General features: G+C 29.5%; 1 protein-coding gene across 2 annotated transcripts in view; it reads right to left on the bottom strand.

The window, feature by feature from the left end:
• The window catches only part of LOC107454469 (corticotropin-releasing factor receptor 2), a 154,271-nt gene that overhangs the window by 63,057 nt on the left and 72,530 nt on the right, over window positions 1-18,684 (bottom strand). For both annotated transcript variants that reach the window (XM_016071676.3, XM_016071677.3), the window contains exon 2: window positions 310-447. In XM_016071676.3, coding sequence (XP_015927162.1) covers window positions 310-447 — 138 coding nt within the window. The remainder of the gene's footprint in view (window positions 1-309; window positions 448-18,684) is intronic.

Below are 18,684 nucleotides of genomic sequence, written 5' to 3'. Positions count from 1 at the left end.
CACAGCTTCATGCCACACATTTTTCGGCACTGCGGTGACCAGGATTTATAAATCTCTGTATATATTATATGCAAATGATCGTTACACAAACTTACATAATAAAAATCAATCTGAATTCTAGCCATTCTTTTAGGAGATATTCACAAAAACTAATAAAAAACATTCACAAAAACTAATAAAAAGAATCACAAAAACTTATAAATAACGCAATGAGCAATACAATAGCGGAGAAATAGATGCGAACTAATTGCATTTTAGGATTAAATATTTAAGTGGATTCTTTATTAGAGAAAGGAAAAGAGATATTACCTTTGAGACTAGAATATTGGTGGGATGGTTGTTGAAGAAAAGGAAAGATGGTGTCGCACGGAAAGGAAATCGTCGTCCCTGCCTTTGTTGGCGGCCAGCAGAAGAGAGTGTCCCACACTGGGGGACAACTTTTTTCATCTGAAATAAAAAGGAGACTCAAGATAAAAAGGATGGTGGATATTTTATTAAGTGCTATTTAAACTGGTCTATTGTAAAATTGTATAACCACTCTGTAATTTGAGTAAATTAGTTTAACCATTTTACTTTAAAGCCTCATTAAATTTTATTTTAGGAATAATTAACAAGTTAATATTTCTATAACATGACATTTTCAAAAGCAACAGCGTGTAATTAAGAGAGATATGAATGAGTGATGATCTTTTCAGACTGAACCTCAATCAATTATAGCATTAAAATATTGAAAGGATTTACTCGCTAAATGTCACTTATGAAATTTTCATTAACGAAATTAAAAGGTGAAATGCGTGAAAAATTCTCGGAAATAAGCAGGCTTAAGACGAACTAAGCCTCTCGGGACAGGGATTAGGCTGAGTCAAAATAGTTCTAACCATCGTTCATGTTCTAACCATGATAAGTGAAGAAGTAAGAAAAAGCAATTCTTAAGAATGTTATTTCTCTTTCAATATTTAAGAATTTTATTTCCCTATTTTCGGATGCATTTTGATAAGGAATATATGTAGATATTTTAAATTTATGTATTTTAAATTTATTGTTTATTAAATGTAATACAAATAAAAAACGTAATCTTGAATAACTCTTAATAACGCTTTTGGCAATAAAAATCAAATGCTTTTTTTACATATAAGTATAAAGCTTCACTGGGTTGCAAGCAAGTCAAATTGTAATCCCGGTACACTGTCAAAAATTGTGCTAACACTGTGTTGGATTAAGCTTAACTTACATTAATAATCTTTCTCTGATTGCGTTGAAGCAACATACAAATTTGAATTTTGGATGATAGTACTGTAGAATAACTAATATAGTAAATTCAGCTCTTAAACTTACAACTATATAAAACCTGGTTAATGGTATAAACCCAAGTATACTCTTTAAATTTATTATTGCAAACGTGCACTTTAATTAAAATTTAAAAAGTTTAAACATTCTTTATTAAATTATAAAACCGAGAATGTTATTGTAATGTTGTTGTTTTTAATCAAAATTGCCATTACCTAATTTAAGGCAGAGGGTGCATTTTTTGTCTTCTCAGTGGTGCCATCTATGGCCAATAATACGAATTCAGTCATACACACGTCACTGCCCGTTTATGAGGTAGACACATTAATACATCTATTCATTCATTCATAGATCGTAATTATGGACTGAACCAGAGAAAGATCAATCTCCAATTCAGTACTCCCAGATGTATAATTTCTTATGGGAATAAAGAGGACTTTGCGACACGCCAGATTTAATGTGCGCCAAGCATCATTTACGACACGGAGAGTCTTCGGCCTGCGGGTATCGAACTTACGAACTCTTGAACATGGGCCCAACGCCTTACCAGCCAGGGTGTCCTGGCCACCGAGAATGATTCATAAAAAAATATTCTGTAACTGTATATATATATAATTAATATTCTGTAACTTCCTATTTTATACTTTTACTTTTGCTGAGAGTTGTCATACATTTCATTTTAATTGAATAAATATGAATTTCAGAAAATATAGTAAATAATATAGATAAATATACGGATTTCATTTGTAAAAAAGTTTTTTCCAAACATTAGAATTTTTTTTTTGTTGNTTGCGTTGAAGCAACATACAAATTTGAATTTTGGATGATAGTACTGTAGAATAACTAATATAGTAAATTCAGCTCTTAAACTTAGAACTATATAAAACCTGGTTAATGGTATAAACCCAAGTATACTTTTTAAATTTATTATTGCAAACGTGCACTTTAATTAAAATTTAAAAAGTTTAAACATTCTTTATTAAATTATAAAACCGAGAATGTTATTGTAATGTTGTTGTTTTTAATCAAAATTGCCATTACCTAATTTAAGGCAGAGGGTGCATTTTTTGTCTTCTCAGTGGTGCCATCTATGGCCAATAATACGAATTCAGTCATACACACGTCACAGCCCGTTTATGAGGTAGACACATTAATACATCTATTCATTCATTCATAGATCGTAATTATGGACTGAACCAGAGAAAGATCAATCTCCAATTCAGTACTCCCAGAGGTATAATTTCTTATGGGAATAAAGAGGACTTTGTGACGAGCCAGATTTAACGTGCACCAGGCACCATTCACTGCACGGAGAGTTTTCGGCCAGCGGGTATGGAACTCACGAACTCTTGGAGGTGGGCCCAGCTCCCTACCAACCAGGCTGTCTTGGCCACCGAGAATGATTCATAAAAAAATATTCTGTAACTGTTTCTTTGAAGAAAATGGGTGTAGATTCAATTTCATTGTTTTTAAACAATCGAGATTTCCACAGAGTTTTATATTTTATACCTTTACTTCTGCCGAGAGTAGCCCTATATTTCATTTTAAATGAATAAATATAGACTTCAAAAAAGATAGTAACTAATATAGATAATTATATGGATTTCATTTGTAAAATTTTTTTTTTTTAAATGCTAGATTTTTTTTTTGTTGATAAATTTCAGTTTTAGAGTAAGACGGTTAGTAAATAGGTTTTCTTTTTAGACCTCTCATTTTTTCTAAATAAATTAATTTATGAAACGATTTTCTAGCAAATTTTGATAAAAAAAAAACTATAATTGAAATTGATAAGTAACACCTGAAAATGAAAAAAATTTTCTAAATTTTTTTTATTACACAAATATGATTTGAAATTTACTGAAACTTGCATTTAACTGAAATTTAATATTTGCGGTTTCATCTATTGTGACCAGTTGAATTTAATAAATTAGAAAAATATAATAAATTAAAAATAAGATAAAATAAAATAAAATAAAATAAAATTAAATTAAATTAAATTAAATTAAATTAAATTAAATTAAATTAAATAAAGTCTTATGAGTTTGTGTTTCGGAAGATTTTTTCGGGTCTCTAAAAATTATACGATGCTTTTTAAAAGATCAATATAAACATTTAACGAATAAACACTGCTTCCAAAGATTTACTTAGCCAATGAAAATCTCCCTTTTTCACCGAAAAGGTGAAAATAAAATTAAACCCATTATGTTTTAAGTCGGCCTTTTTAGAAATTGTTTTGGTTATGTAAAAAGCATATATCACTTTTTGAAAGACCACTTTAAGCATTTAAAGAAGAAATACCGCTTTCAAAGATTTACTTAGTTAAAGAAAATACCACTTAATCTTTCAAGTAGTGGATATTACATTAAATGACTTGTAAGTCAATCTAAATCTAAGTATCTTCAAAATCTAAGTATCTTCAAAAAAGTTGCATTTAACTAAATGACAAAAAAAAAAAAAAAAAAAAAAAAAAAAAAAANAAAAAAAAAAAAAAAAAAAAAAAAAAAAAAAAAAAAAAAAAAAAAAAAAAAATCCGAAAAAAGGTGTAGTTATGAAAAGGCATGAATAGTTTTAAAAAAGGGTATGTTTCACTAAATGATATAATTATTTTCGAAAATGAACACTTATTTCATTAAATGCGATAAATTTCGAACAGAAAAACCTATTTTTAAATGACATAAACATGCTATAATATTATTAGACACCAGAATTTTAAACACCAGTAAAAGTAAAGAGGGTATTCACATATGACTAAAAAAATCACCAGGCCACAAAACAAAATAATTCGGAAAGAGCAACGTAATTACGCTTTTATAAATCTGTCAAAAGTTCGATAATTCCAGTCCATTATCGTTTTATGAAAATGGAAAAAATACCACATATTATTTAAGTAAAACATTGGATTAATTCGCAAAAATAGAGTCATGAATTTTAATAAGTTTTTTATGCATTATTCAATACATTCACTGAATATTTAACGTTGAGATTTTCAGTCAGTGTTAATAAAGTGAAAAGAGGCGCCACGCTTGTAAAAGTTCCGGCTAAATGGAAATTTTTCCCGGTGATCCGAGATGCCGAAACCGGGAAAAGGAAATGGAGCCCGTATGGCGGTTGATCTGCAAGGCAAATATAATAGCGTGGGAGGGAGAAATAAACAAAAAATCATGGAGGAATGGATAGTTTCCAACCAAAATAAAGTAATAGAGGGAGTTTTTTTTGTACATGAATCAGGAATAAATATGTAGATTGTATAATGTCTAAACTAAATTTGTCGGAAAAGAATTAAATACATTTAACTTAGAGAATAAAAAAAAGATCAAAGAGAATATAATATCTCTTTTTTCCTAAGTAATAAAGTTTCTAAATTATTAAAAATCTTAATTTTTGTTGTACCATAAAAATACGATAATCTAGATTTTTCATTAAAATATAGCTGTTTATATCTTTTTGAAAGCATTAAAAGCATTTTAACTTAGAGAATAAAAAAATATATCTCTTCTTCTTTCCTAAGTAATAAAGTTTTTAAATTTCTAAAAATCTTAATTTTTGTTGTACCATAAAAATATGATAATCTAGTTTTTTCCTAAAAATATAGCTGTTTATATCGTTTTGAAAACATTAAAAGCATTTAACTTAGAGAATAAAAAAGAGGAAAAAAATATATAAAATTTTTTTTCCTAAGTAATAAAGTTTTTAAATTATTAAAAATCTAAATTTTTGTTATACCATAAAAATACGATAATCTAGTTTTTTCATTAAAATATAGCTGTTTATATCTTTTTTGAGAGCATTGAAAGCATTAAAAGCATTTAACTTAGAGAATAAAAAAGAGGAAAAAAATATATATCTTCTTTTTTAAGTAATAAAATTTTTAAATTATTAAAAATCTAAATTTTTGTTAAACCATAAAAATATGATAATCTCGTTTTTTCATTAAAATATAGCTGCTTAGATCTTTTTGAAAGCATTAAAAGCATTTAACTTAGAGAATAAAAAAAGAGGAAAAAATATATCTCTTCTTTTTTCCTAAGTATTACAATTTTTAATTTATAAAAAATCCAAATTTTTATTAAGACATAAAAATGTGATAATTAACCATATTTTCTCATAAAAATAAAACTGTTTTTGAATATAAAATTTAACTAATAGTTATTTCATAATAAAGACGTACTAATAATTCGTACTTGAATGGACAATATTAGTATCTATTTAATATGTAATTCAATGCCTCAGAAGAAGTGAAATACCGACTACTTTTTTTCACTATTAATTCGAAAACAATAAATCTTAAGGATCTATAAGTATTTTTCCTTAAAATGATACTATAAATTGAACCGTATTTCATAGTTTCCATTGGCAACAACTATATACGTATTTCTATTCTGTGAAGCTATAAATCGAGTCCTAATTTATAGTTTCCGTTGGCAACATCCATTTAACTATTTTGTGCCTAATCATAAAACAGATACTCTATTTTAATGGCGGATATTCTGTAATTGAAAGAAACTGGTAAAGGAAATGTGCCATTTTAGGTGATGAGTCATCAAAGGGTATTTTTCATTTTACCTTAATTAAACAATCCATTACGCATTAAATGTAAATAATAATTGAATTGAATAAAAAGACATAAAGACTATTGAATAAAAAGACATAATTTTCTGTACAAATGTAAAAACAGTGGAAAGTAATTCCGAGCCTTTAAGATACTTTTAAATTATGGATGTTTTAACATGCAATTAAATGCGGATGCTTTAATATGCAATTAAATACGAATGCTTTAATATGCAATTTAATATGGATGTTTTAAACACATCAGTGTAGGGAATATCGGGCAATGGCATTTCACTTTTTAAAAAAAACCACTTGTGTAGAAAATACTGGGGATGTTCATCCTGGGTACTTGTCCTTTCCATTAAGCAAAGCACAAAAAAGGAAAAGAAAAGAAATATCAGCGTAGAAAAAAGCAAGTGTATTGTGTATACTGTGTAATGGAGTAAGTGTGAAATATTTTTCTTTCTTCACATTTATAACAAAAAACGTGTTTATTACTGATGATAACTGGATTAATCAGGATTAATAAATAAGCAGGAATGTATGGGCTATTAACCGGTATACGTTTGTTCGGTAATCCCTACACTCCTGTTTCTTTTCTTTTTCTTTAATTTAAAGGCTATTCCTCTGTTTACTTCTGCCCTGTATTTTCTAAACTTTGTTTTTAAGATAAATAGACATTTCCCGGTGTTTTCCTCACTGTGTTTCTTTCTTTTTGTTTTAAGATAGCCTGGTTTAGAGTGGCCGGTATATCGACACTGCTGTTTGTTTAGGACTGTCGCCAGATATTCTCTACACTGATATTTTTCATAATCAGTGTAATTTCCTAAGACCTCTTAATAATCAACCATCATAAAAATTCAATAAAAGTAGTGAGGAGTAACATTGGTATGTTCCCTTCTAAAATAAACTAATTTATCCCCCTCTTACTGTTTTCAAATTTAATGACATCATTGCCTATTAAACTCTTAATGAAAAGAAGTTTCAGACCAAAAAACTAAACTCTGTAATACTAAAAAAAAATGGATAGAGGATTGAAATTCATTTCATTCATTCAGATTTGCAAACTTTGGCAAATGTGAATCTAAATTAAAACTAGTACACATTTTTATGAAGCCGACCGGAATGTGTAGAGAAAGGATCTGGGTTCGAATCCCGGACAAAGCATGGATGCTCTTCCATTCTCTGTTCTATCCATCTTTACTGTTGGAGCAACGTTGGACCACCTAATATGGTGCTCCTGAAAGAGTGGCCAACAAATCTGCCCTAACACGCCGGAATCCACGAAATATCAACCAAGGTGGGGATTGGAAAAAAAAAACATTTTTATGAAAGAAAAGGCGTTAATCCCAGGCCTGTATAAATGAGATTGCAAACGATGGGTTAAATATAAATATATATAAGTTCTTGATGTTTTTTATTGTTTTAAGAGCTCAAGAATGACTTATGCGGTTTAGGTATGTTAATTTCCCAGAGAAATTGCAAAGATATCTTAAAAAAGGTTCCATAAATAAACTGGCCTCAGATAAATAAACTAGTTTTTATCGAACTTGGGAAAAGACAAACACACTAACTATTCGCAAACAACGAATAAAAGCTTATCAATCTAATACTATACACGTTTCGTTTCGGTGCATCAATTATTTAGTGCCTACATCACGTGTCGTATGGAAGTGTTAAGAAAGATATATGATCCGTCGTTGCATTCGCAGTCTGATCCACGTCAAATTTGCATAGCTTATTAGTTATCTTAAGCATGCATGTAGTTTGGAGAGCTCTGGTTGTATCTCAGTTATCTTAAGAATAATTTGAGTTTTAAAGATACTATTTCGAAAAATAGCTGTTTAATGAACTGATGCCAGTTATAAAGTAGTACAAATAAGATTACTTTTTAATGCTACAGATCTAGATTAAATTCGGCTTAAGTTTTGCTTGTTAAAGATTGCATACTTTAGGCTCAAGAGATGAGTTTTGATACACTTTTGAACCTTTGAAGGCCTTAGCTAGAAATCTATATAATTTTTTAGAATATTTCTAGCTTGTTTTGAGTACTCTGGTAAATATAGCACCAAGTATATAATTATTACACCATCTTTAGGCAGGCATGCCCACTTTTTACGCTTTTTCGAAAAATTTCTTCTGGTGATAGCTAAGTTTATGCTTCTTTCTTTTATACATTTGATTTTAAGTCAGTTTTCACACCAGTACTTGATTGATTGGAATGACTTGAAAGCTTTTAAAAAAAGCCATTTTGTTCCAATCCTCTACTGGCAATTCTTTTGAAATGTTTTATTTTATATTATAACCGTCGTTAAACAGCCAACCCAATTTTATGGGTTTGCGACTACTAATGTTCAAATCCGTAGCCTTGTAATTTTGAACCCAATCCAGAAGACAAGGGAACTTCTGGATCGAGTATTGGGAGAAATTTGCCTTCGTGGAGAACTTTTTGATGGAGCTAACCCGCATTTGGGTTACATGGAGTGGAAGACCACCAGAACCTCCCACCGTTAGCCTGGCGGCAAGGGGACTCTAACCCATGATCCGTCTACCACTGAGGATATTTCACGTCGGCACTGTGGTCGGTGCAAGTCGGATGCGGAATTCGTATCGACTGGGATTCGAACCCAGTTCGCCTCATTGGAAGGCGAACTCTCTATCCCCTGAGCAATCACGGCTCCTTCTGAAATGTCGGCAAAATTAACAAATCTTCTGTAAACTTTAGATTTTAATTGTTTACTACTCAGTAAAATATTCTGCAAAAAGCATAGTAGTTGGCAGCCCTGTTAAGGTCAATTAATAAAAAAGACAGTAATTTATTTTACCGTCTCTCTAGCTATTAAGAAATTAAACTGCCGCTGCAACTCAGAAGATAGATCGTTTGCCTTTCAATGAGGTGTCCTGGTTTGAATCCCAGCTGTGACTGGTTGATACAAATTCTGCTCCCGGTTCGCACTGACTACAGCGCTACCTAAAATATGCTCAGTGATAGACAACGGATCATGAGTTAGAATCCTCTTGTTATCTGACAACCGTGGGAAGTTTTCGTGGTTTTTCTCTTCATACAACGCAAATGCGGGTTACTTTCATCAAAAAGTCCGCCGCGAAGGCTAGTTTGTCTGAATGCTTGAAAAGGAGTCTTTTATCGTCTAGATTGGTTTCAAAATTACAAGGCTACGGAGTTGAGCATTGATAGTCGTAAATCTGTCAGCTGTGATTATATTCAGAGTTATAAACATCTTATATTTAACCATGTGTAATTGTTTGCTTTTATTAACTTTGTACCCCTACTGAAGATGCGACATCAGTATCTCTTCTGATCGATATTGTTTATATTCTTTTGGATTTAGTTCATTTCTAAGTGACGCTGTTTTCTGGATTTCATTTTTAATATTCTCCCTATTTGTCAAAACTCTAATTCGCATGTTTGCTTATGTGATTGAACTGTTGCGCTCACTTCAAATTATCGGTGTGTCCCTGGATGCCCCCTTGCGGGTTTGGGGGGGGGTTTAAGCTAGTTATTGATAGTCGTAAACTCAGAATTGGGTCGGTAGTTTAAAGACGGTTATATAAATGGAAAAAAAATCAGTAAAAAATTAAACAGAAGCAAAGGAGGAAAGGTCTACTTTTAAAATATACTGAATTAAAGAAGTGAAGACTGAGCCCACTTATTTCTATTAATTATAGGCATTCATCAATTAAAATTTAAGAACCAGAAAACACTATCTTTATTAGAGAAATTTTTCAATTTACCTAACTTTAAAAGGAATCTGTCACTTCAGCTCGTCCATAATTAGATCAGCCTATCACCTTACAGAGCTTGACATTTAATTAATTTTCATGGGCGTTATCTCGTCCAAGCCTTTCTATCCGATGAAATCCGAAATCTTATCTTACTTTTAATAAAAGAAAAACACACATCATAAGTGATAAAGTATGACAGGACGGATTCTCTTCCCACCCACCCTCAGGAAATTTCGGAAAAATCATCCAGTGTAATAAGGCTTCCTCTCCTTTCCTTAAGGCAGTTATTTGCAGATTTGATGTAAGCGTTCAGACTTAAAAGTTAAGCTAAATGGATTTTATGTATCATGAAATTCGAAAAGTATCAGATTAGAGTTCTGGAAATCCTATTTGATCCGTTATTTCCAAAAGTACTCGAAATATATTTTATGGTCAATAAAACGAATTCTTTAAGGGAAATGCATATCGTCGATCTTGTTTTTCTGCCCTAATACTAACCCTAAGGGTAAGAAAGTTGAGAATAAATTTTAACATAATTTTGTATGGTTAACTAAGTATGAAATGGATGGAAAAATGAGCTCCATAGTGAAATATAGGATTTAAAAACTTCATACTCTTCAAAAATCTCATCATCATAGTTGGCCAGACAGCCCAATGTGAGCCAATGCCTTCCTCTGTAGATTTTTCCATGACGACTTCCGATTTATCTTTGACCTCCAATCCTTTTCATTAATTGCGAGAAAATCAGACTCTATTGAGTCAGCCCACCTCAACCACGGTCTTCCCCGCTTTCTTTGGTCTAAAAAGCATATCTTTTTTATTGTGATGTCTTCACTCATTCGAATCACGTGGGCGATCCAATTCATTCTACTTATTTTTATGTATTTAATAATATCAGGTTGCTTATAAATCTTGTACAGTTCAAAGTTAAACCTCCTTCTCCAGTTATTATTTTCATTTGCACCACCAAGTGTACTCCGCAAAATCTTTCTCTCAAATTTTGCGATACAATTTTCCTCCAGTTTTCTTCAAAAATGTACAAATTGGAAAAAACAGTCTACATGTTTCAAGCGCATAAAAACAGGTGACTATTTTCAAGACTTGCCAGACTGAATGAGAAGAAAATAAAGTGATTTCGTAAAGTTGCCAACGAAAAATGAAAAAAGAAAGTAAATGAAGGTGAGAAGCAAAACCAGAAAAACCACAGTAGCCGAGAGAGATGAGAAAAAAGATGTAAAATAGCGACCAAGAGAGGCAATTGTCCTCTTCAGGAGAAGATGAGGGAGAATCTAAAATGCAACAAGGAAAGTAATTAAACAAAATTAATGTGACATTTATGAAAAAAATATGAGGAAACTATACTGTTATACATCCCTGGAAAAAAAATCAATGATATGTATTTAAACGTTTACAGTTATGTATACCAAGTATTATCAGTTTATTTTATTTTCATAAATAAATTGGAAAGTGGCACGTATCGCAAAAATGAGACACGGAAAATAATTAAATAAAATTATTATCACATCTTAAGAAAAGTGAGAAAATAAAACTTTTAATCACCTCTTAAAAATCAAAGATTTGCTCTGTAACGCTATCAATTATATAATATAAAATTAAGTATTACAACCTTTTTATTTTGGTTGCTAATACAATTTTCCCAATTACTTTTAACTAAATCAAGGTTCCTAACTTTTAATGATCGAAGAAAATGTAGTCAAGATTATAAAATAAACGTATAATCAAACAAGATTTATTTAAAATATTGCTACCAATTGGCCAGGGAAAAAAATATGGAACAAAAAAAATATTTCGAAATGACATTTCATATTTATTTTGAAAAGATAAAAAAGGAAGAAAATATGGCGAATTTTTCGTCTTTTATCAGTTTATACTCAAAACATATAAGCTAAGTTTCAAAATATATTTCTTTCCTTCTGACAGAACTTTTCTACATTCTCGAAAATTTCCATATTATGAAGATCTTGGGAATTTTTCCATAATTTCGCATATAAGAGCAATGAAATCAAGGCGTAACTCTGAAAATATTTCAGATTTATGGTTGGTTGTTCTTGAGAAACTTGTTGCAAATTAGGATTTCAACTTCCATATTTATCACATTTCTCTATCTTCTCCATCGTACACCATACCTAACAAGAATATTTATATAAAACTTTATACAAAGCAATTTAACTTCAAAACAAACGTCATACACTTCTTGAAATTTAACAGCACAGTAGTTGCAGCATTTAAATTTCATAGCTTGCTGATTGCTCGTATTTTTGCGAAAAAGTTGGCCCAAACAAAACCCAATTACAATTAAATTGAGCCTATGTCCTAGAAAGAATTAGCGTTATCACCCTACATAAACTTAGTAAAAAATTATTATTTTATTTGAAAATATAAGAGATGTTCTTTATTTCGTAGATTACGTTCAGAACATTTATTTAATAGGTCATTGGTGAGTTTTTAAACCTGGCCGTGGATTCAAATGCGTGTTTACGAAAATGGACACATCTCAAAATGCGTGTTTACGAAAATGGATACAGCTTTAAATGCGTGTTTACGAAAATGGACACAGCTCAAAATGCGTGTTTACGAAAAGAGACAAAGTTTTAAATGCATATTTACGAAAATGAACAAAGCTCAAAATACGTATTTACGAAAATGGACACAGATCAAAATGCGTGTTTACCAAAATAGAGAAAGCTCAAAATACGTATTTACAGAAATGAATATAGCTCAAAATGCTTGTTTACGAAAATGGTCAAAACTCAAAATGCGTTTTACAATATTGAACAATGAGCCCAGAGTTTTGAAGCAGCATCATATGATGAATTGTAAAATGTATTGTATAATGATACATTTTGTATGTATTTAAATACAACACATGCAAGTATGAATCTAAATAATGTATACGTATTTACCTAAAATATGTGTACGAAATTTAACCTGAAATTTATGTACACATGTATGTGCAAACAATATAGACGTGTAAGGGTGTATGCACAGTGCGCAATATAAAAAACTGACCACCCTGAATATCTTTTGATCTGATTGTCAAGTTGTAGACTCAATCTTAACGGTTCAAGGGGGTGACTTTATGCTAATTAATTAGTGTAGACGTTGACGATATTTTCAGCTACGAAATTAGGCACAGAAACGTACTTTCTTTGAGTAAACATTTCTTTTTTTCAACGTATTCGAATTTTGAACTTCAAAAANAAAAAAAAAAAAAAAAAAAAAAAAAAAAAAAAAAAAAAAAAAAAAAAAGAGTTTAGTCGCAACCTGAGATATATGGTCGACATAGTTCGGTCAGGAAAGCGGTCCAAATTTTGAACCGCTTAATGTTAATTTTATTTTTTGCGTATTCTGCCATACCTTAAGAAATTTTTGCCCACAATTATAAAATTTGTTTATTCAAAGATAATTCTGTGAAAAAAATTACTTTTACTAAATATTTAATATTTTTAATTATTTTATCTAAGCAAAGTCGAAATATTTTCGAATTGCAAGGAATACGATTTTTTACATACTTTTAAAGAATATAATTTTACATGGGAAAATACAAAATTTTAGCGAAATCGGTCGAATAGTTCCTGAGAAATTGAGTTTTAAAAAAGTCGTATTAATAAATTTGATTTCAGCGTCTGAAATGGAAATACCAAGCGAGTGCCTATATCACCTGCAATGGGACAATTTTATTCGTTTACCACCTTAACTTTTAACTCCTGAAAATAGAGGTATTACCTCTAAGCTTCTATGAAATTTTTGAAAAAGAAAATCGCTTTTGTTTCACGCTTTTTCAGTAAATTCCTGATAGCACAGGTTATAAATGAACCAGGGTTGGAATTTCTTCTAGAAATCTATTTCCTTCATGACACTACAAGAAATTAGAAAAAACTTGAAGAATTTAAGAAACTGGAAGAAATAGATATGACTACTCATCTGTTCATCGATAAGAATTTTAAGAATAGTTACAATTTTAACAGCGAAAAAAAGAAATAAATAAATTTAAAAGAAACTTCAAAATTTCTCTCTTTCACTTAAAAAAATTCCTTTATCATACTAAATATTTTCTTTTCTTACAGAATATAAAATTTCTTTTATAATGATTTATTTTTAAAGAGATTTATGCTTTCTTACCTAAACATTAACATTGCATTTTTTTCATTATCCATTTTAGAATTATGAAATAATTTTATAATAATTTAAAAAAATCGGTATTAAAATATTTATTTGATAGCATGTATTATGAAATTTTCAAAATCAAATACTTAATGGTATTTGATTATGAAAATTAATATGTTTTTTGTAATGTAAGAATTATTAATGGGATTTTTGACAGTTGTTATGCAATTATGACTAGTATGTAATTTTCGAATTTAATTAAATTTTTTAAATTTCGTTATGTAGTATTAACATTTCCTTACATAATTAAGAAAATAAAGTTCGAATATTCTCCTTATAAGTAGTTTTAATTTCTTTAGAAATTCATACCATTTATTGTTATTTACAATTATTACTTTTCAGTTTTCATTTATTTAAACATGATATATAGAATAACTTGGAAATTCAAAATATTAATTAATTCTCTAGGCTGGAAATGTATGTCCTGCATATATTTCTAAATCCTGATGTAGGATAAATACGCCAAAATTTCTTGGAGTGCATATACATTTGCCAGATTAAAATTAATAAAATTAATAATTAATTAACACTAGAAAGACTGATAAATACCTATATTGCCCAAAAGCAGTCAAAATGACTGCATTGTGAAAGAATAGCTAACGTATAAAGAAATTTGTTTAAAATTAATTTTTTATATTTTTGATATTATTTTCAGTTACATAACAAGTTGTTCGTAAATATCAATAATAAAAATAATTATGAAAACCACAAAAGTCCAAGAAATTGTGTCATCATTGTTTTTCTAATTGAAATTAAAAAGCAGTCAAAATCACTTCCTTGGGAAATCTAGTGTTAAGCAATAAAAAAACACAATTAAAAAATATATAATTAAAAGAAGCTTCTAGCATTTTTTAAAAAACGGTTTTCAGTGGTTATATTTATATTTTAGTGCATGAAGTATGTCGATCCAAACGAAGAAACCCGGACATAAGCAGATTTGTGCCTTGTGTTAAGATGCATTGTGAAATTAACGGCTTTGCAATGTACCACATATAAAAATGATATGTTTCTTGGAAGGCTTGTACTAACCTTGTTTTTACATTTACTTATCACAGTGTTCTCCAACTCTGTTAGTAATTAAATTTTTTTCCAGAATAGTTCACAGAACAATTTGCAAATCTAATGGCAATAAAGTGAAAATATTTCATAAAAATAATAACTGCATCTAGTGTTGTGTTACTAGAGAAAGACAGAAAAAAATGTAGAGATGTCTAAGCTTTTAGTCTTTTTTAAAAAAATTGCAACCATCTTTAGATACTTAAGAGAATTTTTGAGCTCAAAATATTAAATTTTCGCAGAACATCGTGAAGGAACATTTCAGCAAGAAAAGATATAGAAGCAAGATAAAACAAACATTTACACTCTAACAGATCTGTCAATCAAAAGTAACTCTTGAATAGATACATTATTTTGTATATTTTTTTTTAAAAAATGAAAAGAAAACACGTTTTCTCCCTGATTCCAAGAAAGTTTTTTCTATCAAAAAAGTTTATATATATATTTTTTAATTATATATGCGCTGCATGCTTTTCAAAAGATGTTTTCAAGTTTTTTTGTTTGCTTGCTTAAGTAGCAGTTCTAAAATTATTTCATGCTTTTATAGAAAATTTTTAAAGATATTTTTAAAAAAATAATTGGCTTGTTGTTTTTCCAAAATAATATTTATTCTTAAGAAAATTTTTTGTATACATTTCATTAATATTTCTATTTATAAGATTCATATTTTTTTTAAGCAACCCTTAAGCGTAATTTTTTTTCTTTCAATTTTTGAGTTAACAATTTTATTTCCTTATATACATTTCTTGGATATAGATAAAAATTACTGTTTAACCAAGTTTTCCATAACAAAGGCATAAAACTTGAAATAAATGATAATTTATAGGTTGATTCCTTGCAAACATGTTTAAAATTACATTACAAATTTCAAAAAACTTCAAATAGCTAATAAGACAATGTCTAAAACGCATAACTTCTGTTTGAAATGAAAATATACTTATAATTGAAGAGTATAATATATAAAAATTCTAAGCGATATTTTATACGTGATTTTGAATTTGCTTTGATTTGATTGCTGTGATTTTGATTTTGAATTTTTTAATATGTAAATAGTTACTCCAATGCTGCAATATACAAGCTCATTAAAATTTACAAAAATTGAGAATTGTTCATAGATCTTAATTTTTTTTATTTGGATTGAAGAAATTTTGTCAAATTGGCGATTTTGAAAGGCGCTTTTTAACTTTTGAAATATTTAAGTTATTAGCCTGTTCGAAAACCCAGATAATTCATTATGGCAAGAGGGTATGTGTAGTTTAAAACTATAGCTTTGCTGCAAGTGTAAGGTGCTTAATTGTGGCTTTTTTAAAAAATTTCCTTGGCGAAAGAGCTTCAAAAACACTGTTAAACGCGTTTTAACGTGTTTAGTTTAAATGAGTGTTGCGTATTAATATATTTCGCAAAGGGAAAGCTTTCGGATATGAAATAACGCAATGCAATAACAAATTTCCTTATTATCTGTGGCATAACTACCACTACAATTATTAAATATCAATTCACTAGTATATAAGACATGCTAACTCAATTGCATCTAGAGGTAACTTTTGATAGATGAAGGTTGAAACTGATAACTACTAACCCCACATTGACGACCTTCGGACGCGATGTTAAATTGTTAACAAGCCGACTTCGATGAATGTTCCACATTGAATAGTTAGTTGACTTACTATTAGTGATTACGTCATCGTACTACTCACGCTGCTCTTTCTGATGCTTATTTACATACAACGGGAATCTGCACACACTCGATTGCAAATAGCAACACAGGACAGACCACACACACAACCGTGAACTTAATACAGCTCTCACGACAAACATTAAATATTCGGCGAGCTTAATACAGCTTTCACCACAAAAATCCGGTGAACATAATTCAGATCTCGCGGTTTTTCGCAAATGCGCCTACGAGTGATATCAGTTTAATCGAATTCTATCGCTGATAAAATTCTTATGGAGGAGAATTCTGACTTAACTATCACTACAATTATTAAATATCTATTCACTATTATATAAGATATGCTAACTCGATTCCATCTTAAGGTACCTTTTGATAGATGAAGGTTGACACAGTTGATAATGAATCCCCCTTATTATCAGAGTATTAACTTCAAAGCTATAATTAAATCAAATTTCACCCACTCATCTCTTCAACATTAACATCGCTTCAGACGGGAATGTTATTAATGTAACTTTTTACCGACAATAATTTGATTGAATCTCTAAAATTCCCAATAGTTAATGACAAACGTTTACATAAATCTTAATATCCCTTCCCAAAATATTTTTATTTTAAATAAAATGGTTTCCCCGCTTCTAAGAACCTTCTTGAAGTTCAAACACTAAAAAAAAAACCAAAGAATAAGTCCCGGAAAGCGACACAAATATTTGAGTCTTGTGCAAATAGTTTCAAAGTTAGTAAATAGCCGACCATTTTAAGCTGATGACAGGTGAAGAAACAGACGTTGCATACATATTTCATGCAGATGGGATGATCGAGGATCGAAAATAACCTCTTAACACACAAGGGAAATATGGAAGTTAGGAGCGGCGATCGTCTTGCTTTTTAGCCGCTGAAAAGTCTCCAAGCAAAAAACATACTCATAAAAAATGTTTTCTGTTTGCTGTGAAAAAAATAATCGTCTGTAAAATATGATGCCTTACTGAGTAAGAAATTTTAGACAGAATCTCACATTGATCGAAAGAGAATAGTTTAAGTGGTAAAGGTACAATGTAAAAAAATCCGGATCAAATTACGGTATAAAGTACCGGTACTTGGGGTGCATCATTCGTGAAATCCATTTTACCATAATAATCCATTCTTACTTCAAAATATTATACCGTAAATTTTAAAGTATTTATTTTTGGAATTTATTTTTCACTAAATATAATACAAATAAAATACGTAATCGTGAATAGCTTTTAATAATGCTTTTTTGGCAATAAAAATCAAATGTTTCTTTTATATAAAAACGTAAAGCTTGTTTGGAATTTTTGGATCAAATTACTGTATAAACATCAAGATCTATAATTATCATCAAGTCGATAATATCATTAAGACCATATTATCGACTTAATATATGAGTATTATCGACTTGATAGTCGATAATATCTACTTGATGATAATATAAAGTCGATATTATCATCAAGTGAAGTCCATAATATCATCAAGACCGATGATTAACATCAAGTATAACATCAGGGCCCGGAATTTTTGGAATTTATTTTTCACTAAATATAATACAAATAAAATACGCAATCTTGAATAGCTCTTAATAATGCTTTTGGCAAAAATAATCAAATGTTTCTTTTACATAAAAATTTAAAGCTTCAATGGGTTGTAAGCAAGTTAACTTGCAATTCCAGTATACTGTCGAAAATTCCGGATCAAATTACTGTATAAAGTATCGGCATTTTGGGTGCATAATCCTTAAAGTCCGTGTTACCGTGAAATATATTTTTGCAGTAATATTTATTTAATTAGAGTGATTCAGTGATTTTACGGTAATTATTAGTTCAAAAATTATGGTGTATCAGATTTTTTTGTACCGTAATTTGTTTTGGTTCAAATGGATTTTATGATAAAAAGTATGGACACCCTGAGTGCTGTACTTTTTAACGTAATTTGATCCGGCATTTTTTTACTGTGACGCAAAAAGTGTAGAGAATTTTTTTTTGTATGTTTCAATATTTGTACATTAGCATACATCTACATGGAATAAATTTTCTTATTTTATTTTGTTTCATTAGATATTGTTTAGATGATAAAAGATAAACTTAAAATAGAAATTCTCAGTTTTTTTTTCATTTTTTCTTGAATAAAACTTTCCCTGGTAATCAATATTTTCATTATATTTGTCTTAT

Source organism: Parasteatoda tepidariorum, chromosome 2, assembly GCF_043381705.1.
Source record: "Parasteatoda tepidariorum isolate YZ-2023 chromosome 2, CAS_Ptep_4.0, whole genome shotgun sequence".
Lineage (NCBI taxonomy): Eukaryota > Metazoa > Arthropoda > Arachnida > Araneae > Theridiidae > Parasteatoda > Parasteatoda tepidariorum.
The sequence above is the reverse complement of the archived record's forward strand: the minus strand, read 5'-3'. Positions and strand labels throughout refer to the sequence as shown.